Raw genomic sequence first — 27,281 nt, forward strand, 5'->3', positions numbered from 1 at the left:
TAACTCAATAAATGATTGTTTATTAGCTGATCAGTTGGATCTGATGGAAAACACAGTTTTAGGGCAGTGATGATCAGGGTTAAGAAACTGCTTTAAACTACCAACATTACCCAGTGTTGTACTAAATTCTGTCTATCCTCTACATCCAGCTTCTAGCTAACTGCAATCCTAAATTAATAAACAGTTTGAAAATGAAATAGTGATTAGCTGATCAGGTACAGGGCAAGTTGAACATTACGTATATAGTTTTTTTTCTTTAACCTTGACTCCCAATCAAGGTAATTCCAAAGTTAAGCTAACTCACTACCTCAGTCGGACGGTCTGTACATCCCAGCTGATCAGAGGAAAAATAAAAAACGGAGGAAAAAAGCCTTATTATTATTATTATTATTATTATTATTATTCCAAGTACTAATGTTTCTCGGAGAGAGTTTGGCTTCTTATGGATTATAATCTGCCTTGTAAAATCTAAAAAATGGAAACAAAAAGCATGATGACTGTGATGACTACTGGTATCAAATGGAAGAGGTTTTTAAAATGTATTTGTTAAACTAAAGACTTAAAATTAGGGACTTTATTAAACTTGTATTACTGTGTACTTTTACAGTACTTGGGAAAATGTGAATATACTGCTGCGAATTGTAAATATTTAACTAAACCAGTAAAATAATTACACAGAATATATTTGAAATATATTATATTCATATCAGATGACAATGTTTGGCAATCACACTAATATTGTATTCAAAGAAGGAGCCTTACTTTTGATACAGAAAGTAAGAGCAGTTATAATTTATAATAAGTAAACAATAAAATGTGTAGTGTGTAAGTTATTGTACATTTTATATCAATAATTCAGACTTTAGTTCAGTTAAAAACCCTATTAGACTATTAGACAACCATATGTGACCCTCATAATCCAAATTCATGTAAACAAATAAAACATTACAAAACAGGTAAACAGATTTGTATTCTCACTCATTCATAAATCACTGCAGTGTCTGTGTTCCACCAGCAGATGGCCTCCAAGCTCCACCAAAAAACATCTCCTCTAGAAATCTGATCAGGAGCAGATAATAGCAGCTGCAGAATAAAATCATCTCAACGCAAACAAACAAAAAATTAATGTAAGAATTTACTGTATCTGGACCTGTAATATATTCACGCACTTGTTTGAACACACCACACAAAGCTGACAAAACAACAAGTCACAAGACTATTACACACAAAAAAATAAGTATTACATAGAAAACTATTACATTAAAAATCCACACACATTATATATTATATTGTATTATATACAAATATTTATGATTAATAAATTAACAAACAAACAAACAATTGCGTTAAGGAAATTAAAAACATGTTTCCGCATTTCCGCAGCGTGAGGCTATTTTTCTAGATTTTTTATCTTGTACACTACTTAGGGAGCCTAATGAAGAAACACCATGTCTCCTATAGACATAAATACACATTATTACACACATTATCAGCCACCAATATCAGGTTAAGAGCTGTTATTATTAAAATAAAAGCTTAAGTGAATATATTTTCTAGTTAATATAGAGTATTTTAAGCTGAATGTAAAATAGGGGACCCTTCAGCAGGTCTTGTCTCTGGGGGGCAGCGAAGTAAACAAAACTTTAATTTCCTAAAAAAACTTTTGACACAAGTCAAACGAGTGCTGGACTTTAATCTACACATATTTCTCTCATTAAAACTGATTATTTGGGTGAGTAAAGCTCTTACATTTATTTACAGTAAGCTTAGATTTACACAATTTTGACTGAAATGGCTGAAAATAGAGGCCGCTACGCTAGCTAGCGCTTAGCTACCTAGTTACAAGCCATAGCAACCGCTCACATAGCCGAGTTCTAACACCAGTGTGGCTAAATACACTAATTACAATATAAAAGACACACACAGGGGACAGTATGAACACCTACCTGCTGTTTTACTGCTGTTTTTAGCCTCTTTAATTCTACATGCTAATCGCTAAATTAGCTTCAGTCACCTAGCTTAGCTAGCTAGCTCAGGGGTGCGTTTCCCGTACAACGACGGAGCCTAGCATTGAACTAACGTGGTACGATGCATCGTTAAACTAACTAACATCTGAAGTACGACCGTTTCCCGAAACCATCGTACTTTGTTGGTACCACAGAAGTCTGAACTATGTTGGTTTGAACCACCGTGGTCTTCTTCTTCTTCTTCTTCTGTGGTAGTTTTATGGCAGCTTGCAATCTAAGTGCATTACCGCCATCTACTGGACTGAGGTGTGATCACATTGGGATATATATAAAAAAAAAAAAAAAAAAAAAATACACAAATAAATTTAAAGTCTTCTTGAAAGTTGTGTTTCTTTTAAAAAGTCTATGACAGCTTTAACTGTAGCGTCTGTACCACCCAAACTCAATAAGTTTTTCAAAGTAACTGAGTTCTCCGTGACCCTATTAAAACGTTCTCTCTCTTTAGAGTAACGCCTGCAAGTAAGGAGTATATGATTGACGGTTTCTAATTCATTACAATATGTACATAGTCCAGTCTCATGTTTTCCTATAATGTGAAGTCCACTATTCAGTCCTGTATGCCCTAACCTTAGCCTGGTGAACCAGGTATCCTCCTGTCTTGATAGTGACCTGTTTTTCCTGACTGTTACCTCTTTTTGTATGCTATATAAATGCCTGCCTTTCTCCTCCTTATCCCATTTGTCCTGCCAGATTTTATTAACCCCGTCTGTAATGATTGCTTTAAACTCTGATTTGCTCAGGGGAACCTGTATCTCCACTCTCTCTGCTTTCAGAGCTTCTTTTGCTAACTCATCTGCCTTCTCATTTCCCTCTATACCTGTGTGCGCAGGAACCCAGATGAACTGCAATATTATTCTCTGTTGACTTATTTGATAAATCATCTGGTGCACTTCATCTAACAGATCCTGTCTGCATGTAGATTTTCCGGTCTGTATGCTTGTTAGAGAGGACATAGAGTCTGAACAGATTACTATATTACGTGGCTTTACTTCTTCTACCCACTCTAGCGCTAGTATGATGGCCATCATCTCTGCAGAAAAGATAGAGAGGTGGTCTGAGGTCCTTTTTTGTATCATTACATTATTTTTGGGAATGTATACAGCTACCCCTGTTTTACCTGCTGACTCTTTGGATGCATCTGTGTATATTTGTATTGCTGCATCATACATAAAGTCTAGATATTGTTGAACATTTTGATAACTTCTTGTCTTGATTACATTTTTAACCTCTAAATTGACAACAGGAGAGCAGAAAAGCCAAGGTGGAATTGTGCTAAAATTAACGGACTTGTTGCAAGGAATAACACTAATTCCCATGTCATCTGCCGCTTTATTGCTAATCCATCCAAAACTTCCACTCATAATACTCCCGTACTCCCAGCAATCCTCCAACACCTGTTTTGTAGGGTGAGTACCTCCATGCCCTCGTAGGTTTATCCAATATGCTAAGGAGAGCTTTAGCCTCCTAAGACTTAAAGGCATCTCCCCTACTTCCACTTGTAATGAAGGGATCGGGGAAGTACGAAAAGCACCGCAACACAGCCGGAGAGCCTTGGCCTGCACCCTGTCCAGTTCAGCTACTGTGGTTTTTGCAGCAGAATTATAAACCACACATCCGTAATCAAATACCGATCGAATCACTGCAGTATATATTCGTTTTAGAGAAAGGCCTGATGCGCCCCAGCTGTACCCCGACAAGCATTTCAAGAGATTGATGGCTTTCTTACATTTGTTAATCATTTTTTGAACCTGCAGTTTAAAAGTGAGCTTGGAATCAAACCACATTCCTAGATATCTTAATTCACTGACCTGTTTCAGAGATTGTCCATATATCTTCAGATCTATTGTAGGGTTTATCTTTTTCTTAGAAAAACAGATGATCTGAGTTTTTTCAACTGATAGGTGGAAGCCCCATTCAAATGACCATTGTTCAACCTGTCTTATTGCTATTTGCATCCTGCGCTGCAAGTTATCTGTATTACGGCCCCTTACCCATAATGCCCCATCATCTGCATATAGTGCTTTGGTTATCCTTTGATCCACTCCATCAAATATATCATTAACCATAATATTAAACAATATCGGGCTGCATACACTTCCTTGTGGGGTGCCATTTTCTATTTTGAATATGCTAGACGACTCAGACCCTACCCTGACCTCGATAGTTCTGTCCTCTAAAAAGTCTTTGATCCAATTGAACATTTTACCATCAATTTCCATTTTATTAAGTTTAATTAAAAGTCCTTCCTTCCATAGCATATCATATGCTTTCTCTATGTCAAAAAAGGTTGCTAAGACTGTTTCTTTGGTGACTTGTGCCTTACGAATCTCATTCTCCAGACAGACTACAGGATCCATAGTTGTTCTTCCACATCGGAATCCACTCTGGTAGGGAGTGATCAACCCTCTACTCTCCAATTTGTACACCAATCTTTTAGTTATCATCCTCTCCATAAGTTTACATAGGTTAGATGTTAAAGCTATAGGCCTGTAGCTCTTGACATCTGTTTTATCTTTTCCTGGTTTTCCTACAGGGACAATGACTGAATGTTTCCATACAGTGGGCAGCTGTCCTCGCTCCCAAATTTTATTAAATAACACCAGAATCACATTTTTAGCTACATCAGATAATTCCTCAATCATTTTATAGCAAATCCCATCTTTCCCTGGTGAGGTATTTTTAATTCCCACCAAAGCTCTCTTAAGCTCAAACAGTGTAAAATTTGCTTCTAAGGAGCTCTCACCCACATCCTTCTTGCCCAACGAATCTTTATTTTCACCAACAATCCGTATTCTTTCAGATACCTCTTCTCTGGAGAGGTTCTGTGAGCTGTGTATCTTAACAAAATTATTTGCAAGCATCTCAGCTTTTTCTCTATTTGTTATTGCTTCAATGTCATTGCTTCTTAGTACTGGTAGGGAAAATTCCCTTCTCATGCCCCCCATTTTCCTTATCATTCCCCATATGTCATTAATCTGTATTTCTGTCCCAATATTACCACAAAAATCTCTCCAGTATATTCTTTTGGCTTCTTTAATTATTCTTTTGGCTCTTGCCTGTGCACCTTTATACTTCAATAAATTATTAAAAGAGTGATTTGATTTAACAACTTTGAGGGCTTTATTTCTGTTTTTAACAGCCTCTCTGCACTCATCAGACCACCATGGTACCATTTTCTTCTTCCTTGTCCCAGATGTTTTACCTATTGTTTCTTCTGCTGACTTATATATAATACTTGTAATCATACTATTTAACTCCTCAACATCATCACTAAGCTTTGGAATGACTTCAATTAATTTACTGCTTGCTACAAAATTATACAGCCCCCAATTAGCCTTTCTCATTTTCCACCTTGGACTCAGGTTTTCTTCTAAGCTTAAAGTATGATTCCTTATGGTAGTCCAGAGTGGATAATGATCACTGCCTATTGCATAATCACTACTCACTTCCCATGTACAGGAACCTGCTAGTTGTCGTGACACTAATGTAAGATCAATTGCTGATTCTGCACCGCGTGCTGCATCATATCGGGTGCTTCTTCCATCATTTATACACACAAACAATTTATCATCCAGAAAGTCCTCAATTACATACCCATTACTATCCGTTTTAGTGCTTCCCCACAGGGTGTTATGTGCATTAAAATCTCCACATACTATAACTTTGGAGTTCTCCTCACCACATACATTTTCCAACACTTCCCTAGTTATTTTTTGACAAGGATTATAAAAATTAACTATTCTGATTTTAGAATTGTTTATCCAGATTTCAATAATAACCACTTCACACTCGTCATTACTGCTGATAGCTCTATAGTTAATACCATGCTGTATCAAGGTGACAACTCCACCACCGACAGCAGTGGTTCTATCTTTACGCACAGCTGTATAACCATATATAGTAAAGTCAAGTGAGGGTTTTAGCCAGGTTTCCTGAATACAAATAACACTCGGTTTTCTTGAATGCTCCTTAATGTACTGTTTTAATTCTTGCCCATTTGCAATTAAACTTCTAGCATTCCACTGTAAAATGGTTAGCATCGTTGAGCTCCCCCTTCACCTGTAGATTGTAAGTCTGACATCCCTGTCAACGTTGCATTTATATTCTCAATTGACAACTCTTCTATTTCCAAATATTTTTCCGCTGCTTTTGCTATGATCTTAGTTCTCTCAGTTCGGCTACAAGTTTGAGCAGAGCAGTTAATGATTTCCACCATGAAAGCTACGAATTTTCTCTTTTCTACTATGAGGGTATCCTTGGTAACATTACAGCATTTGTGCACGTTTTGTGTTGGGGGCGACGCCACAGTCGTTAGTCTATTGCTGTGTTCGGTAGATTTCACCTGTCTAATTGCCTCAGCGTAGGTAATCTTTTCTTTAGTCTTCACATTCTGTATTTGAACTGCTCTCTTATGTGCGTCACAGCCTTTATATGCAGCACTATGTTCTCCTCCACAATTACAACAATGTAGTTTAGCTTCTCTCTCACATTTGCCGTATTCATGTTCCCCCCCGCATTTAGCACAACGGAGTTTGCCCTTACAGGCAGCTGCAATATGCCCAAAACGCTGACATTTAAAGCATCTAGTTGGTGGGGGAACATATGGTCTCACTATGTAGTAGAGGTCTGCGCGGGACTGTTTTTTTAAACCCGCTCCCGCCCGCTCCCGCGTCTTTTTGTCCCGCTCCCGCCCGCTCCCGCAAAAAAATCACTTCTTTTAATCCCGCTCCCGCCCGCCACATACACATTCCCGCCGCTCCCGTCCCGCAGTCCTAATATGAATTGAATTAATTACATTTAGTGCTTCAAATTTACATATGTATTTATTAAAACAGCAATTCAGTTCGCAGTCCAAACACATGCCATCAGGTGCATCAAGAATCCTAGAAGTGGATTAGAAGTGGATCTATATTATATAAAATAATAAATGTAAAAATATATAATAATATATAATAATATTTGTATTATTATTATTAATAATAATAATAATAATAATAATAACAATAATAATAATAACAATAACAATGTTATTGTTATTGTTATTATTATTATTGTTATTATTATTATTATTATTATTATTATTATTATTTTGCACCAGTATAGTAAATGTCGTCCTTTAAAAATCAAGAATTCTAGAGTTAAAAAGATTGTTATTTTTATTAACCAAAAAAAATTCAATATACAATACTTCTGGTATGCTGTGCTTGGCTGCAAACCACAAAACGTAAATATACATAAATAGCAGATGGCTGTAAAGAACAATTCAAATGAAAATGCAGCCTATACTATGAACGAAGCAGAAACATTTTAACCCGTAAATAGGAGTAATATCAGATGGCTGTACAGAACAATTCAAATGAAAATGCAGCCTATACTATGAACGAAGCAGAAAAATTTGACAAAAAATTATTGAAAAAAGGCAGTGAGTAAGGGAATATTTTACAAAAAGTAGCGAATAAATAAAACAGTGAGGTAAGGGTCTGCGCGGGACTGCTTTTCTAAACCCGCCGTAAATAGGAGTAATATCAGATGGCTGTACAGAACAATTCAAATGAAAATGCAGCCTATACTACGAACGAAGCAGAAACATTTTACAAAAAATTATTGAAAAAAGGCAGTGAGGAATATTTTACAAAAAAATATATATATCGTATAAATAAAATTTCACTAAATAAATTCTGGACGCTGTGAGACCTTTTTCGTTAAGGACATGTTGGAACTGAAATTAGAGTTCTTTAATAATTAAATAAACAAACAGGGGGCTACACTAGCCTACTTCAGATTCCCATGAAGGAAAAGGATGTTGCTCACTGTAGAGGGCTTTAGCACGCTGCGTCTCTCTTCCAGAATTCGCCCACAAACACTGAAGGCTCGTTCCGATGGTGCGCTGGATGCCGGTATGCAGAGAACATGACGGGCAAGTTTACTAAGTGATGGAAATTCAAGCCTGTGATTTTTCCACCACTGAAGAACCTGGTGTGACCCTGATTCCTCAGTTGTGTCCAATTTTACACTTAAGTAGTCATTTATCTCTGATTCTGCTGTCGTTGTTCCATCCTTTGCCATGGAACCCTTGTCCTCCCATTCCTCAAACTCACGGAAATGCGCTCTCTTTGCTGGAGGCTGAGGTTCGTCATTTTTGGACTCAAACATCAGGTTCGCTATCAGCTCTTTCACAGCATTCATGACATCTGCTCGTGTGTAATTGTCTAGCATCTTTAGGTGTCGAAGTTTTGGAGTGAGAAATGTTGCCACTCTGTAGAGCCTGTGGACAGCATTTGGTGCTGAATTGTCAGTTGACATAAGTTCGTTCAGACGTCTCACACACACAGAAGCAACTTCAGTCAGCGCAGGTATAGCCACTGCATCGGTGCAGTGCATCATTAGTTTGACAGACCATGGAAGCACTAGAGATCCACTTAGTGTTGAGCTGTCTGATTCCAAATCATTTGTTGCGTCTTTGAAAGGCTTCAAAAAGGACACAACCGTTGTCAGCATGTTTTTGTTGATGCACCCGATCTTGCCATATTGATTATTCTCCAGCAGTATTGTGGAAATTTCTTCAAACTGTTGCAAGACAGAATCTGTCATATCAAAAACTGAATTCCACCGGGTCTCTACTGCCTGTTTCAGCGATTTCGTCAGTTTGCCTTGTTGTCCGGAATGCTTGAAGTATGTCACCAACTTTTTAACATCTGTTATAAGCTGAGAGACCTCGCACGCATTTTCCATCACGGCAGTGGCAAATGCACTCGACAAAATCACGTTGAGAATGTGTGCACTGCAGTTGATTCTGGTGAAGTCACGCAAACTAGAAACCATATTCGCCCCTCTATCAGTTACAAAGACGATCTTATTGACCATGTTGGTGCATGTGCAGTCAATACCAAAAACACGGAGGTTTTGGAACAACAAAGATCTAATGTTGTCCCCCGTCTTGCTGGTTCCTGGCTCAAATGGACTTGCAAACAACACCCTTGACACAAGATTGTAGCTGTCGTCTATGTAATGTATAGTGGCTGAAAGGAAAGATGTCTTCCTGTAGTTTTCCGTCCAAATATCTGTTGTGACAGCGCACCCGTATTTGCTGATGGTCTCCGTCATTATGTCTACCAGAGATCTTTTTTGTTGTATTGCTTCTTCTTCAATGTGTCTTGAAATAGTTGTGGGATGGGGCAACATTTCTTTGACGTCAAATTTGCCAATCTTCGCTGCAGTGTCAACCAAGTGCTGTGCAAGTTTGGAAAAGCCCTGACCAGAGACTGTATCAAATGGCCGTATGTCCTTACAGACAAATTGAACACATTTTTCGGTCGTTTCCTTCTTTAAGTTATTTGTCACTTTTGTGGTACTGGTGAATGACAGTTTTGTCTGCCCCTTCAGAGCTGTGCACCTGTGACGCTTTAAACCAGAGGTACCTGATTTGTGGCTACTGTACACAAACACTTTGTTACATTTATCACAGCAAGCAAATGGTAGACGATTTCTGTCTCCATTAATCACAATTGAAAATGACTGCCATACGTCAGACTTGCCTGCAGTTGGCTTAATTGTGGAGTATTCACCTGTCTTAAGAGCATTTTCCACAGCTGAAACTTGTGTACCATCTACGGGCTCCGCCATTTCTGTGGCAAAATTACAAAATGACGCACAGTGCACGCTTCATGTTCACGTGATCAGATGCTTAGCCAATATTTTTAAATAGTGTATTGCTCTCCTATGATTGGTTGTTTTCCTTCTGTTCATTATGCATGGGAAGCATTGCGTGATTATTTTGATTATCATTTTCCTAACTACTTATTCATTTGCGGAGCGGCACCACAAATGAGAGAGGTGGAGTGAGTGCTGGCGGAATAATTCAGGTGAGAACGACCCAAACGGGCAGGTGCTTAAGCAACCTCCGCCCCACATACACACCCCCCTCCCCCCCCCCCCCTCCTCTGCACACGCCTGCTGGAGATGCTGAAAATGTGTGTGTGTGTGTGTCCATCCTCCGAGAGATTTTTCTTGTGTTTTTTTGTTGCTTGCATGGGAATCATAGCGTGATTATTATAATTTTCTTAACTATTTATCAATTTGCGGGAGCGGGACCACATGTTAATGTGGTCCCGCTCCCGCATGGCCTGTATTGATTAAATTACCGCTCCCGCCAATAACAATTCAGTTTTGTCCCGCGCCGCAACATATTCTGACGGGTCCCGCGGGAGTGCAGACCTCTACTATGTAGCTGACATATCCAATTCTAATTCTTTCCGGAAGTTTATCCTCCTCTAGGGTCAGTAACACTGACATGCTAGGCACTTTAACTCCATCTCTTGTGATTAGAAAACGTTTAACTCTTGTTACTCTTACATCTTTAATATTTACCCTAATTTGTTCTTCAGTAAGTTCTGTTGACACTCCTGATATTACACACATTGCTCTCCCTCTTTCTTCCCATATGTGGGGCTTAACCTCCTTTCCAAGTAGTGTTTTGCACTTCAGTAATCCACGCTGCTGATCTCTGTTCCTACATATAATCAGTAGATTCCCATCCCTTGAGGTTTTAACAAACTTTACTTCACCTACCAGCTTGTGAATGGCTTCACTAACCTTCAACGGATTTAGTGTGCACGGGGATTGAAACCGCAGAATAATTTTTCTCTCTAGCCTTTGTTCTTCCTCTCCTCTCTCTCCATCAGATTCTCTTTGTTTCCTTTTCTTACTGTTCTTACGCACTGTCTTCCATTCTTCATTGTTTAGAATTCCCTTGCTGTCCGGATCCAACTCGTCCACCTCAATCTCACTTCCTCCATCTACCTCACTTCCTGCCCTTCCCGGATCACACCTCAGTCCTCCTGACTCAGCCATTGGTCCACCTGTCTCCCCCCTGGCCCCCACCGTGGTCTTAACTAAGGTGTTTCCAGATGTGTTCGGCCAGACTTTCCCAGCAGAAAACGTGCAAAACTCACAATCTTTAAAATATTATGCCAAAAATATGTTACTAATGTATCATTTAGGCTATTTATATTGTAATTATCACCAGAACATAACGGACAACAATACTATTAATAAAATAACAATGAACTGCAAGTAAAATGTAGACAATAATTGCTATATATTCATTATTATTTGTAACAGACAGTGTTACTTAAAAAAAACATACACATATTTGCTATTGCAATATTTTTTTTAAATAAAATAATCACCATTCTGAAGAAGTCTTATTAAAATGAGACCTGAGAAATGTGTGTTACTCAGTGGTTCAGCAGAGCACCTACGACGGTGCAGCGCGCAGTGTTCTGTCGAATTGTGCAACCGATCGAGATGTGCTTCTCAACACCAGCGCCCATGCGTGGAAACATTTTTTATTTATTTATTGTTTTTTTATGGTAATTCTGTTCTTTTTGGTTGCATTAAAAAACCAGGAACCCCTTGCCATTATTTCTGAGTATTACAAATGCGTAAATGACAGCTGATGATAATGAAAGTAATTATAAGTTAGCAATAATAAAAAAATAAGGTTTATAATCACCCTAATAACCCAAAACTGTCTCCTGATATTTTGATTCAGGCTTTCCAAATATTCTACCGAAAGCATGTTTAAATATGGGGCTTTTTCTAGCAATTTTATATTTAAAAATTAAATATGCACTAGGATAATACGGTTTGACAGGGTAGCAAAACTCGACAGACACCGGATGGAAGCCTAGTTCGAATCCCAGTCGTGGTTTTATTCTCTTAATGTTTTTTCTCATAATGGCAATTAATGTTATTGTTTTTTACATATATATTAATGTAGCCTACATATTTCTACGTATTTCCTGTAATATATTATTTAACAAATACTAATTGATAACATTTGTATAGGCCTAGAGACACGTTGTATTGGCTAAATAATAAATTTTCTTTATTCACACTCTGTCTGGCCCTGTTACCTGCAGAGGATAATTAGGTAATTCAAAACACCTGCTTATTGCATATCTTATTCACAGAGTGCATATAGCACAATGGGTTTAACTATTTCATAAATGTTCACAGCACAAGTTATCTTTACTCAAGAGATGCCTGCTTGAATAATTAACATACATCTTTCCAAGACTGTAAAATACATTTTAGCTAAAGAGCACTTCTCTTTTCACTACACTGAATTCATGTTTGCCAAATAAAGCTAAATGTTAAAGACATACATTAAAAAAAGGACTGAATTGTATTATTTTACCTGGGCGCACATTGGTAAAAGTGAAGTGGCTCAATTAATGTAATAAACACAAACATTAAAAAGAAATAGGTACTTTTGATATCTTAAATCCTCGTGCAGCAATATTAATGTGATTTATCAGCTTTCTGAGTCCTACCGTCCATCGTCTGCACTAACCACCAGGAACTAAGCTCTTAACGACAGGTCTAGAGCTGTAGTTGGAACGACGCAGCTGAACCACGGTAGTTGCGAACATTCGCTGGAACCACGGTTCTGGGAAACACCTGAGTAGCTTAACTAAGGTTTGCACTATGTAAGTTACTAACGTGGTTACCTCCATAGTTTCAACCACGCTTTTGGGAAACACCTGCGTCGCAGCTGCATCGTCCAGACTAAGTAAGTTGCTAACGTAGTTAGCAACTACGCTTTTGGGAAACGTACCCCAGATGTCTTCTGTTTTATCCAAATTTTATTTTGCTCCTGCTACATCTTCATGAATTTTATAATCCGGGACTCTTTCTGATTTCTTACGATTACTGTGATGTCGTCATCAGCAAAGTCTGTAAGTTTAAAAGATTCTTTACCTAAGATATCAATTCCTTTAATTCTGGTATAATTTTTAATTTTATTTAAAAGAGGACTAACTTTTAACACACACATAATACTGCACTTAAAGGGCAGCCTTGTTTTACTCCTCTATGTGTCTTAAATTATTTTAAAATACCCTTTAACATTAATTTGAGCTTCTGATTTTTCATATAATAACTTGATCTTATGGAGGAAATGTGGTGGAAAACCACAGTGCTGCAAATCATTCCATAAATATTCCCAAAAAAGCCTTTTTCTAATCTAAAGTAATTATATAAAATTCCTTATCATTATTTAAATGTATTCATTTATTATAAATCAAGGTAATCACAGATTTATAGAACAATTCATTCATTTTTCCATCTCTAATACCTTCATTAAAATAATTTTGTAATAAACTTATAATTTCATTTATACAGGATTATACATTTTGCAGGTTAACAATTTCTTCCTTTGTAATTGGTTGACATTGACGAGAGGTCCTCTGCTTGTAATTTTGAACAGCCTGATTAATGATTGTGAATTTTTTTGTTTCCTGTGTAGTTTCTGTTTTTCTTTTTTGTTTTCTATTACATTCCCATGCTCATCTCTAATCCATTTAATTATCTGCGTGACATTAAGTTCTCTAAAAAGTGTCATTTTAATAACTCGATCTTGAGCTGTGTTAACATTATTCATTATAAATTGATAGATTTGATAAATTTATAGATTAACCTTCCAGGAATCAATTATCTGTAATTAATTATTTCAAACAATTGATTATAGAATAATAAACCAATTCCATCAGCTTTACATTCTCCAATAGAAAAGAAGGAATAACCATTATCCCACATTTTTTGGATTTTCTATATCTTTATGTGTATTTAGTTTTGTTTACTGTAAACACAACACACCAAATCTCTGTTTTTTTTTCTTTTAAATATACAAAATTTCTCATTCCTGTTCTTTTTATACTGAATCCCCCAACACTGCATAGTGCAATATTAAGTCAGACAGAGGAGATAAAGAAATGTTTATTTCTTTTATTTTTCTTAGTGTACCGTTCATTCTGCTTCTAACCTCCTTTTTTAGGTTTACTCTTCCGTTTCGTTTCGTTGGATGCAGCAGCCCCTGTGCGTATGTTTGGTGGTAGATCTTGTCATAGATGGAAGGAGAGGTGATGAAGAAGGAGGAGGAACTTGGTTTGCTTGTGTTTCGGCTGCTGCAGACTCGTACTCCTCGCTGCTGTCTCCTTCAGACGAGGTGCTGGTGTTCGGATTTCCTCCGTCTGTCTCTCCGCTGCTGCTGCTGCTTCCGCTGCTACTTAAATCTTCATGATGACTCATTTCCATCCTCTACTCTTTCACTTCCATTGTAGAGAGCTTCACTTGGACCTGGTTCCTCCACTGCATCTGGTTCAACTCGGTTTGGGTGACTGATCGTTGGACGTGTTCTTAGAGGGATTTAATTTCTTCAGAAACTACTTCCTCTTTTTGTTTCCACTTACTGTCCACACAGTCACCATTATTAAAATACACACTTAAAATTTTTATCTGCTCTTTATCTGGAACATCGACTCTGAACTTCTTTCTTTGATCCCCAATCCACACACATTCAGATTTAGCCATATTAAGCTTTGCACCAGAAACTTTTTTATTAAATTTATAATATTCCATTATAATGTCTAAGTCTTTTTTTTTTGTTTTAATAAAAACTGTAATATCATCTGTATAAGCTGTGATTTTAACTAAATAATCTCCTCTTTTAATACCTTGTATTCTTTCATCATTTTGACTAGAACATAAAGGGCAGAACTCAGAGGATAATCTTGTTTCGTTTCTCCTATCGGCCTCTCTTATTGCTCCACTCATCCATTACGTTTTTCTGAGTTAAAGTTTGTTGAATTTTTAAGAGTGCAGGTACGTAACAGTTTTAGATTTTATCCTGACGTAATTTTTTTAATCTGACTTCATGACCAACATTCAACCTGAAATGAATTTCTATTGACGTTGGTGATCAACTGGATAGTGAAGCTTTTATCCTCCAGTTAGACCAGGAGCTCACCACTCACCCTGCTACTCCTATCATGTCCAACTGGAAGTCCTCATTTACTTGTTTTTATTAAAAATATAACTTTATGAAATGTGATTGGAACAGTCACATCATGTGAGCATTTTTTGGTTTTGCTGAAAATTGTGAAAAAAATGTTAATCCTATGAATGCTCTGTAAGTTTACATAAATCAGCAATTTCTGAACAATATCACCACAGTTTTTGACACATTTTTCTATAATTTACATATATTTGACACCCTTATATAAAATGCAGAACATCTCAAAGACACTAGATGGAGGCAGTGCTCCTTTCGCCCAGCATTATTATCACAGTGCACACATGTGCAGTATAGTCACATCAGGAGAACTTGAAATACCAACTGTTTTTTTATTTTTTAAAAATTGTATTTAAGAGGTAAATTAAATGATTTAGTGATTTAAATCACTGTATCAGGGTGAAGTTAAGGTAAAAAAGGTGATTAGAAACAAATTTTCTTTAGTTTGTTTATAAATTGTTTATTTATTTTATTTGTTTTTTTATTTGTTTAATTGTCATTTACCTTTATGTAACCCTTAAATAAATAATGACAGTGAGCTCAGGCTGTTTAATGCGGTCAAAGAAAACAGAATCATCAAACTGAAAAACTCATGAAAACGTTATAAAATGTGGGTCAGAGCATGCGCAGTGCGGGGATTCAAACATTCCATTCAGCCCTTTGATATGATTGGCTGACAATAGCCAAATACGAACAATAGCTCCGCCAACCCAGCGCCTATTCGCTGTGAGAGAACGAGGGGGCGGGTCTTAGAGTGAGAGAGGTGTGACGCAGTAAAGGAGAGAGTGAAAGTAAGTTCAGTCTCCGCCATTAGAAGAGGACAGAAGTCCGGATTCACTCGGTGAGTTCAGAACTGAAGAGAATGTAGAACAGAACCGTGTAGCTTAAAGTCAGAACCGGTTCTAAAGGTTCCTCAGATCCAGAACCGGTTCTTTAAGCTCAGCTCAGTGTCCGATTCCACTGGAAGAACCAGATTCAGCATGGAGATCTGAACCGGGCATGGATCAGACCTGGACCTGGTCTAGATCAGACCGGCTGGAGAACAATCAGCTGTAACAGATCAATAATGCTGTAAACTGAAGAGAAATGCGCAGATATAGATTGATATTTATTGATCACAGTGTAGTTTATGCTGTTTAAAGCGCATTACTGCTTAATGTGGGCTTTGATCTGTTGGGGAGATAAAAACACGGAGCTGCTATAAAGGCGTGTTTATATGAAGTAGCGCTGTTTAACCAGCAGGGGGAGCAACGGAGCTCAAGATCACCTGGTGTGTTAGTGTTTTTAATCCTGCTGTTTTATATTATACTTAAATAATCTCTCTATTCTGATTCAGTAACATAAGAATAATAATATTAATTATAATAGAACTGTGTGTATATTTATAATGTTGTGTAATGCAGTAATATTACTAATAATAATTAAATTATAATCATTATAATAACAGTAAATGTTTCTGTAATCAATAGAATAATGTGTAATGAGGGTAAATCACACTGTTATGTATCGTTCTCTGTTTGTTTTGTTTTGTTAGTTTATCAGGTTTTGTTTAATGCAGTTCTGATGATAATGTCATTATTGTAAGAATAAAGGTTTTATTGTAACGGCTGATCTGTTCTCAGGGGTCGGTGTCGGCAGTGTTCAGCTGTGTGTGAATGAAGAAGAGTAAATGATGGATCTTCAGAACTCCAGCAGTGGAGGAGGACCTCCTGTCCTAAAGTGAGTAAATTAAGTGATGGGTTTAATATGTAAAGTAGTTTTGTATTGTAATGGTTTCAGCTCTAATCCTGGAGCTGTGATCTGCATATTTTACAGTTTTAAAATATTGAGAACAGAGTTTCTCCTGGACCAGAACCCTGTGCTGCATTTAAACACAGAGAAACACTTTACAAACCAGCCAGTTATTCTTATAGTAGAATGTGTTTCTAATCTGTATTTAAAGTACATATCTGCCTTTAATATCTAATAGTTAATATTTATAATATGTTTCCTTCTGGCACAGTAACAGTATTAGGTGGTTGCTGTAGTGATATTATGCTGTTGCTAGGTGGTTGCTATGGTATGGGGTGGTTGCACATTTATGTTAAAAATATGGTTCAAATTTTTGAACATAATTGTGATGATTTGCTCAAAATCCGGATCGGATTAGTCTGTAGTGAAAGTGAACTCTGTACCAGATCCATTGTGAGGATCCGTCTCGGATTTTACCACACGCTGTCTGGGTTTACATTAGCATTAGAAATGAGGAAATCCTGATGTGCTGCATTTATATAGATCAGATGGAAGTGATTGGGTTTGATATTAAAGCTGTGGAATGAAGCTTCTCACAGAAAGACTTGTTCTATTCTGTTCTGATCTGTATCTCTGTTAGAGTTCAGTATAAAAATATACCTTTTAGTTTATAATACAGTATAATTGTGTAATTGTGTAACTCTTACCAATACATGTTATTAACTAGATACAGATCTATAAAATACATATAGTAAATATGATGTAATCAGGTGATGACATTGTGACATCATAACAAACACACAAATATATTCAGCAGTATTGTTAAAGAAATTAAAATATGTATATTTATTAGACGAGCGTTTTTCAGTTTGGGGCAGCTGACAGAAAGCTTCGGGACGCTTCTGGGACGGTTATGAAGAAGTTAGTCTGGAACCTGTGAATAAGTTTTAGTAAAGGAACACATTACTCCACACTTTACTCTCATCATGGTTCATCATGAAGATCTGTTTACAGGGAGAAGAGAGCAGCATCTCCAGCCCCCAGTGGAGTGTCTATGAAGAGTGATTGGTCCATGTGGATTTCTTCATTCTTCAGCAGTGGAGGAGGAAGCTCTGGGTCTCGGTACATCACTGCACTAAACTACTGTTCTGGGGTGGGTTTCCCGAAAGCTTCGTAACGCTAAGAACTTCGTTAACTCGTACTTAAGATTGATCGTTAATTAAAGAGTGTTTTCCAAACCAGTGCGTAACTAAAGTACTACTTTAGTTATTCTTATGTTATTCTTAAAGATTGGCATTAAAGATTGGATTGGCATCCTGTCCAGGGTGTATACTGCCTTCAGCCCAATGCCAGCTGGTATAGACTCCAGCCACTCCTAACCAACATTGTGGCCGTTCATCTGGGCAAACTCTGGGGTGTGTCAGCTCGCAAAAGTTGGACACGTCTCATTCCATGTTTTTTTTTTTTTTTTACATTGTCGATTATTATTAAAACCATGAAAACTAATTGACGCAAATGGAATTATTTAGTAAACAAAAAGGAGCATGGCCTTGACCTAAACCCAACTGAGATGGTGATTTTAGAATGAGCTGGAGCTTCACAGTATAAAGTACAAAACATATTTCTGTTGGTTTAAAATGTAATATATATATATATATATATATATATATACACACACACACACAGGAACGTATGTATTATTAGATTATTTTTATAATATTAATAATTAGAATAATAATAAATTAATATTACTATCAATATTACCATAATAATATTAGTATACTATCTATTAATATAATATATATTAACAGTAATAGTTTTAAAAATGTAAAAAAAAAAGTTTAATGTTTTAAAATAGATTAGATTTTCGAGTATTTATTTAGTCATATGTATCTTTAGGAGTATAATGTTGTTAATTACAACACGTTTCTACGTTTTTAGGGTGTAGTAGTGAATAAATACTGCATATTGGCAGTGTTGAATCGATATTTGTGGATCGATTGAGTGTGCTGTTTTGGGGGAGGAGTCAACAAAGACGTTCTTTAACCTCGTTCGTTAATTTTCACGTTGCTCTTTGGGGAAACACTCGCAGAACTGTCTCTTTCTTTACACACGTCGTTCGTTCGTTATTCACTAAGATTGATCGTTTTCGGGAAACCCACCCCTGTTCTGAGAGTGAAGCTCTTCAGTTCCTGATCTTTATTAAAGATGTGCTGTGTGTTGGAGTTTCACTGTGTAAATGCTGGAGTTTCACTGTGTTTAATGTTAACAGAACTGAAACCCAGAGAGGAGCTTCTCCAGAACCCAGCTGTGTTTCTATGAAGAGTGACGCATCCATCGATCTTCCTCCTACTTTCAGCAGTGAAGATATGACCTCTGACCCACAGTGAGTGAAACATCACTTACATCATTTACTGATTTTACTATAATTTACCTTTTTAAAGCATATAACACACACACACACACACACACAAAAGTTTTTCTGTATGTAATGAATCAATCAGTATCTAAATATTTTTCTTAATTTTGTCAGATAAAAAAAACAGTATTTTGCATTATTAAAAAACATGTTTAGAAAAGTATTATATTGTAATAAACTGCAATTCTTAAATGATCGTAAGATTTGCTTACTAAATGTATTAATGAAAACAATATATTTAATATTTAAACATTAAACTCACACCTTCAAATATTGAACAGTGCACCATGTGACCTACCAGATATTCTTGAATAAAAGCATCAGTGTTAGAAAAGCAAAACTAAATTATATTTATATAAGTTATATCAATCAAATTAAATCTTTAATTGTATTAATCACAACAATATTCTGTGAAGGGACAACAATCATTGTGCAGTGTGTTGTGTCTGGCAGACCTAGATTATTATTGCTGTATTTCTAATGTCAGTATAAATGAGAATATTTTAATGTGCTGAGTGACTGATTTTAACTGAGAGCTTTAATGGAGGAAATAAACTCTAGAGTAGCTCCATATTCCACCTTTAACAGCCTGGAAAGAGGAAACATGTCTTCAGCTGTGTGTGTGTGTGTGTGTGTGTGTGTGTGTGTGTGTGTGTGTGAGAGAGAGAGAGCATGGGGAGAGAGATTTGGAGGAAAATGAAGCGTGAATGAAAAACCCACAATGGTCACAGAAATAACTTGAATGTGACAAAAGAAATACTAAATAAAAATTCTATGAAAATAAATAAATGAAAATCTGACATTTGAACATTTATCTGTTTAAATCTGACATTTAAACTGTGCTTCAACATAATTGTTTTAAAAAGTAAACTCATTAATCAGGCCTGGACAAAAATGATGGTACCTCTGAAAATAATGTGACTAAAGGCACATGTTAAATCAAGTGTGTCCACTAATTAGAATCACAGGTGTCTAAATCTTCTAATCAATCAGTGGGTCTATATATATAGGGCTACAGGTAGTCACTGTGCTGTTTGGTGAAGTGGTGTGTACCACACTCAACATGGACCAGAGGAAGTGATGGAAAGATTTGTTTCAGGAGACAATTAAATTCAATTAAAGGCATGTTAAAGTTAAAGGTTATAAAACCATTTTTAAGCAGCTTGATGTTCCTGTGACTACAGTTCACATATTATTCAGGAATTTAACATCCACAGGACTGTAGCTAATTTCCCTTCCGCAGGAGGAAAACTGATAACAAATCAAAGAGACGGATAATACGAAAGGTAACAAAAGAGCCCAGCAAAACTTCTAAAAGATTAAAGGTGAACTTTAAGCTTGAGGAGCATCAGTGTCAACCCCCCCCCCCCCCCCCTCCCCGCGACCGGATAAAGTGGTTGACGAGTGAGTAAGTGAATGAATAAGTTATATTACATTATATTACATTATATTACATTATATTACATTACATTATATTATATTATATTATATTATATTATATTATATTATATTATATTATATTATATTATATTATAATGCAAACTGTGGCTTGTAGTCTAACTGGGCATATTGGAATTGACCAATCAAACCCACGAATAAATTATTAAAATCCAGATTAGCGATGGTAGAAGTCTTGACATTATTGCTGCAAGAAATGCAATCAGTCAGTTCCTGCAGATGATGCTCACGGTCTAAGCAAAGCTGCAAAGTCACCAAGTCCGTGGATTCTGTAATCAGGCTGTTATGTGGCATACACACACTTATATACACTTCCCACCAGCCCGGGAATTACAGCACAATACAATATATTTCCATGCTATTGGGAAAATCCCTGGTATGCGGTGCAGGGACGCCTGCGGTGTCTTTAATCACACCTACACGTATTGTAAAGGGTATCGGTGAAGTGCAGGTAATATTTAATATTATTCCTTAATCAGGTGCTTCTAACCAACATTGTGGCCGTTCATCTGGGCAAACTCTGGGGTGTGTCAGCTCGCAAAAGTTGGACACGTCTCATTCCATTTTTTTTTTTTTTTACATTGTCTATTATTATTAAAACCATGAAAACTAATTGACGCAAATGGAATTATTTAGTAAACAAAAAGGAGCATGGCCTTGACAATCCCCTGACCTAAACCCAACTGAGATGGTGATTTAGAATGAGCTGGAGCTTTACAGTATAAAGTACAAAACATATTTCTGTTGGTTTAAAATGTAATATATATATATATACACACACACAGAGGAACATACGTATATGTATTATTAGATTATTTTTATAATATTAATAATTAGAATAATAATAAATTAATATTACTATCAATATTACCATAATAATATTAGTATACTATCTATTAATATAATATATATTAACAGTAATAGTTTTAAAAATGTAAAAAAAAAAGTTTAATGTTTTAAAATAGATTAGATTTTCGAGTATTTATTTAGTCATATGTATCTTTAGGAGTATAATGTTGTTAATTACAACACGTTTCTACGTGTAATAGTGAATAAATACTGCATATTGGCAGTGTTGAATCGATATTTGTGGATCGATTGAGTGCGCTGTTTTGGGGAGGAGTCAACAAAGACGTTCTTTAACCTCGTTCGTTAATTTTCACGTTGCTCTTTGGGGAAACACTCGCAGAACTGGCTCGTTCTTTACACACGTCATTCGTTCGTTCGTTCGTTATTCGCTAAGATTGATCGTTTTCGGGAAACCCACCCCTGTTCTGAGAGTGAAGCTCTTCAGTTCCTGATCTTTATTAAAGATGTGCTGTGTGTTGGAGTTTCACTGTGTAAATGCTGGAGTTTCACTGTGTTTAATGTTAACAGAACTGAAACCCAGAGAGGAGCTTCTCCAGAACCCAGCTGTGTTTCTATGAAGAGTGACCAGTCCATCGAACATCGTCCTAATTTCAGCAGTGAAGATATGACCTCTGACCCACAGTGAGTGAAACATCACTTACATCATTTACTTCTTCTATAATTTACCTTTTTAAAGCATAACACACGCACACACACACACAAGTTTTTCTGTATGTAATGAATCAATCAGTATCTAAATATTTTTCTTAATTTTGTCAGATAAAAAACAGCATTTTGCATTATTCAAAAACATGTTTAGAAAAGTATTATATTGTAATAAACTGCACTTCTTAAATGATCGTAAGATTTGCTTACTAAATGTATTAATGAAAACAAACAATATATTCAATATTTAAACATTAAAATCACACCTTTAAATATTGAACACTGCACCATGTGACCTACCAGATATTCTTGAATAAATGCATCAGTGTTAGATTGGCAAAACTAAATTATATTTATATAAGTTATATCAATCAAATTAAAACATTAATTGTATTAATCACAACAATATTCTGTGAAGGGACAACAATCATTGTGCAGTGTGTTGTGTCTGGCAGACCTAGTTTATTATTGCTGTATTTCTAATGTCAGTATAAATAAGAATATTTTAATGTGCTGAGTAACTGATTTTAACTGAGAGCTTTAATGGAGGAAATAAACTCTAGAGTAGCTCCATATTCCACCTTTAACCGCCTGGAAAGAGGAAACATGTCTTCAGCTGTGTGTGTGTGTGTGAGAGAGAGAGAGAGAGCATGGGGAGAGAGATTTGGAGGAAAATGAAGCGTGAATGAAAAACCCACAATGGTCACAGAAATAACTTGAATGTGACAAAAGAAATACTAAATCATACTATATATTATTTATTTTCATACTAAATTATATGAAAATAAATAAATGAAAATCTGACATTTGAACATTTATCTGTTTAAATCTGACATTTAAACTGTGCTTCAACATAATTTTTTTAACATGTTAAATCAAGTGTGTCCACTAATTAGCATCACAGGTGTCTAAATCTTCTAATCAATCAGTGGGTCTATATATATAGGGCTACAGGTAGTCACTATGCTGTTTGGTGAAGTGGTGTGTACCACACTCAACATGGACCAGAGGAAGTGATGGAAAGATTTGTTTCAGGAGACAATTAAATTCAATTAAAGGCATGTTAAAGTTAAAGGTTATAAAACCATTTTTAAGCAGCTTGATGTTCCTGTGACTACAGTTCACATATTATTCAGGAATTTAACATCCACAAGACTGTAGCTAATTTCCCTTCCGCAGGAGGAAAACTGATAACAAATCAAAGAGACGGATAATACGAAAGGTAACAAAAGAGCCCAGCAAAACTTCTAAAAGATTAAAGGTGAACTTTAAGCTCGAGGAGCATCAGTGTCAGATCACACCATCACTGTTTGGGCCAAAGTGAACTTTAATGGGAGATGACCAAGGAGGACACCAATGTTGAAAACAAAACATTGAAAAGCCAGACTGGAAATTTCCAAACTACATGTTGAGAAGCCACAAAGCTTCTGGAACTTTTTGTCAAGACACATCAGCTCTATGTTTACAGATGTATGGTGGAGGCTCTGTTATGTTCTGGAGCTGCTTTGCTGCACCTGGTACAGGGGGTCTTAAATCTGTTCAGGGTACAATAAAATCTCAAGACTATCAAGAGCTTCTAGAGAGAAAAGTGCTGCTCAGTGTCAGAAAGCTTGGTCTCAGTCGCAGGTCATGGGTCTTGCAACAGGATAATGACCCAAAACACACAGATAGAAACACCCACGATTGGCTAAGAGGAAAACGTTAGACTATTCTGAAGTGCTTCTATGAGTGCTGACCTAAATCCTATTGAGCATCTTTGGAAGGAGCTGAAACATGGAGCCGTCTGGAAAAGCTCTTTCAAACCTGAGGCAGCAGGAGCAGTTAACTCATGAGTGGACCAAAATACCTGCTGAGAGCTGCAGGAATCGTTTAATTGCAGTGATTACCTTAAAAGGTTGTGCAACTAAATATTAAGTTAAGGGTTCCAATCTTTTCTGCCCAGGCCTATTTCATGAGATTTTTATATATATTTTAAATAATTCTGTTGAAGCATGGCTGAAGAGCAATATCTGACTTTCATATGTTCATTTTCATAGCATTTTTATTAGGGGTTCGAGCACGTAGTGCTAGAAACCCTATTGTAATTGTTCTGATTATTAGGGGTTCGAGCACGTAGTGCTAGAAACCCTATTGTAATTGTTCTGATTATTATTATTAGGGGTTCGAGCACGTAGTGCTAGAAACCCTATTGTAATTGTTCTGATTATTATTATTAGGGGTTCGAGCACGTAGTGCTAGAAACCCTATTGTAATTGTTCTGATTATTATTATTATTATTATAGTTAGGGGTTCGAGCACGTAGTGCTAGAAACCCTATTGTAATTGTTCTGATTATTATTATAGTTCTTATTCTTTTTCTGCCATAGAAGTGATTGGGCAGAAGAAACCGTAAGGCCTACAGGGCTGAGACTTGGTCATATGGTAGTACTTCTCACCGCTACTCAGATTCAAAAGATGAGCCCGATCGGCCTCAAGGGGGCGCTATGGCAAAGGTCAACGCGTTTGGCCTCATAACTCCTACGCCCTGATAGCTAGAGCAAAAATTCTTGCATTATATGATTCCTTGGTTAATGGCAAATCAAAAAGGTCAATAGAACCACTAAGCTCCGCCCACTTAGATTTTTTGCTATTTAGCATAATATGCAAAACCTACTTTTGAGAACTTGTCCTAGGGTCATTGACCAATCCTGTCATATTTGGTGTCAAACAACTCAGCAGAGTCCTAACCTCAATAATTATCGAAAAAATGGAGAAATTTTTAAACAATATGGCCACCATATGCAAATTAATCTTACCGTGGCACACCCAAATTTACTCTAACAGCTGTAACTTTTGAATGCTTAAACCTACACTAATGCCACTTTACAACTTTGATGTCAACATGATTCTGAGGTACCACCTCAATCTGTGTAGACATACGCCCCCAGGGGGCGGAGCCAAAGCTAAAAATCTGTTTCTCAGGAACCGTACAAGCTATGAAGCTCTCCTTTGGCATGTATCATCTATTACCTATGTCCTAATGTTTTACAGAAGGAAAATTTGATATGCAATTTTTTGCAATCGTTATTAGCCAATCAGATTCCAGCAAGCTTTTGACAGGCTAAACAATGACCAATCAGGACGATACTTATACCCTACATGTATCTCAGGGCCTTCTATCATCCATTAAAATATGGCGTTGATTGGCCTCAAGGGGGCGCTATAGCAGAAAATAAGTTATATCTAAAGGTACAAGTGGCCTAGGCTTGTTATTCTTTTTTAGTTGTATACTTTGCTGTAGCCTTTACAACTTTCTAATTACATATGTTTACCAAAAATGCAAAGATTTTCATCAGTGGCCAAAAGAGTAAAAATTGCTCTTTTCGAACTTGTCTTTAAGTCCTTAATCAATCAAAACAAATTGGATCTTGATGCAATCTTGAGACCCTGTAGGTAAATAATTATCAAAAAAATCTTGACATTTTCACTATTTGAGGCCCATAAACCTTGATCAAACATGTACGTGAAAGCCTATTCAGAGTTATTTGGCCAAAACTCTGTCAAAGTTTAAAACATGCCAAAACTGTTGAAGCTACTAATTAACAATGACATTTGAAGTACATGTGCCAAGTATGAGCCAAATAAGTCTTCAGTAGGCTCTACAGTGAAAAAATAACTATTTTCAATTTATTCTATTTATCGCTATTTTCCAACCTAAATGGACAGAAGACAGGAACCTTTCACCCTATCAACACACAAATTTATACACATATATAGACTGATAATCTGATCTTGATTGCAAAGTTTCAGCCAAATCGGACATGTTTTGCCTCTACAACGGCTGGAAAACTACAGCGATTTTGTAGGCCTCAAGCCTGTATTATCGCTTTTTTCAAATCTAAATGGACAGAAGTCAGGAACCTTAGACCCTATTGACACAGAAATTTACATACATGTATAGACTGATATTGTGATCCTGATTGCAAATTTTGAGTCAAATCAGATATTTTTTGCCTCTAATATGGCCAAAGAGCAACAGCCATTTTGTAGGCCATAAGCCTGTATCATCACTTTTTTCAAACCTAAATGGTCAGAAGTCAGGAACCTTTGACCCTATCAACACACAAATTTACATACATGTATATACAGACAACTTGATCATGAGTACCAATTTGGAGCCCAATCGGACTTTTCTTCTCTTTTTAATAAATAGAAACACACTGATAGGGAATGTTCTGTCTTTTTGATAGAGTGATAGATTTCCAGCAGGTTATATGTGGTCTCTTGCTGCGCTCTGGTGGTCATTTGGTGAAACAGCTACAGGTGAATTATTCTAAATTAAAGCTCTGCTGAACTTATTCAATCTTGCTTGTCTTGCTTAATTGAACATATTTATCCTTCTTGTTCATGCTGGTCAGCCGCCTGGGTCATTCTTGTTTATGCTCCACCCACTTAATTTTTTTTTAATTTGCATAATATGCAAAACCTACTTTTGAGATCTTGTCCTTGGATCCTTGACCAATCATGACATGTTTGGTGTCAAACAGTTCAGCAGAGCTTACTCCTCAATAATTATAAAAAAAAATCTTTACATTTATAAACAATATGGCCGCCATATGCAAATGAGTTCTACCATGGTGCAGTAAAATGTCTTTAACACTTATAACTTTTGAATGCTTAACCTGACACTAATACCACTTCAGTCCTTTGATCATTACATGATTCTCAGATACCCTGTCAGTTCAAGTAGACATACACCCCCCCAGGGGGCGGGGCCAATGCTCGATAGCTGTTTCTCTAGAACCATACAAGCTATCAAGGTCATCCTAGCCAATTATCATCTATGGCCCATGCACTAATGGTACACCAAATGAAAATTTGATATGGACACTTTTGTGGTCACTATTAGCCAATCACATTCCAGCAAGCTTTTAACAGGTGGAATGTTAATCAGGTCAAAACTTATATACTATATACGGGTTATTTATATGCCCTTTTTATGCCTTGTGTTTTTTCAATTTAAGAACTGAATTTGTTTCACCAAATGCCCACTAGAGTGCAGTAAGACACCACATAAAACCTGATGAACACTACAGCTCAATTTATCAATGCTTTTCAACTAGTTTACTCACACCACTCATCTAGCATTGCCATTATGGTCTTTATGGTCACGCTGGTCACCCAGCTTGGTTATGCTGGCCATCCAGCTTGGTCATGCTGGCCATTCACATTGGTCATTATGGTCCTGCTGGTCATTCAGCTTTGTCCTCATAGTAATGGTGGTCTTCCAGCTTGG

At 36.6% G+C, this 27,281-nt stretch overlaps 2 protein-coding genes across 18 annotated transcripts in view; one reads left to right on the plus strand and one right to left on the minus strand.

The window, feature by feature from the left end:
• LOC111196650 (zinc finger protein 239) overlaps positions 1-27,281 on the minus strand; it is a 307,776-nt gene that overhangs the window by 35,230 nt on the left and 245,265 nt on the right. The gene's annotated exons all lie outside the window — the stretch shown is intronic.
• LOC111196860 (NACHT, LRR and PYD domains-containing protein 14-like) overlaps positions 15,632-27,281 on the plus strand; it is a 318,472-nt gene continuing 306,822 nt past the window's right edge. For 8 of the 16 annotated variants that reach the window (XM_049477047.1, XM_049477053.1, XM_049477054.1 and 5 more), the window contains exons 1-5: positions 15,632-15,724; positions 16,506-16,602; positions 17,629-17,736; positions 18,887-19,000; positions 21,869-21,982. In XM_049477047.1, coding sequence (XP_049333004.1) covers positions 16,553-16,602; positions 17,629-17,736; positions 18,887-19,000; positions 21,869-21,982 — 386 coding nt within the window. In that variant the 5' untranslated portion in view covers positions 15,632-15,724; positions 16,506-16,552. Of the gene's footprint in view, positions 15,725-16,505; positions 16,603-17,628; positions 17,768-18,886; positions 19,001-21,868; positions 21,983-27,281 lie in introns of those variants that run through there. The other 8 variants (XM_049477050.1, XM_049477061.1, XM_049477057.1 and 5 more) reach the window with 6 other exon arrangements.

Source organism: Astyanax mexicanus, chromosome 4 (assembly GCF_023375975.1).
Source record: "Astyanax mexicanus isolate ESR-SI-001 chromosome 4, AstMex3_surface, whole genome shotgun sequence".
Lineage (NCBI taxonomy): Eukaryota > Metazoa > Chordata > Actinopteri > Characiformes > Acestrorhamphidae > Astyanax > Astyanax mexicanus.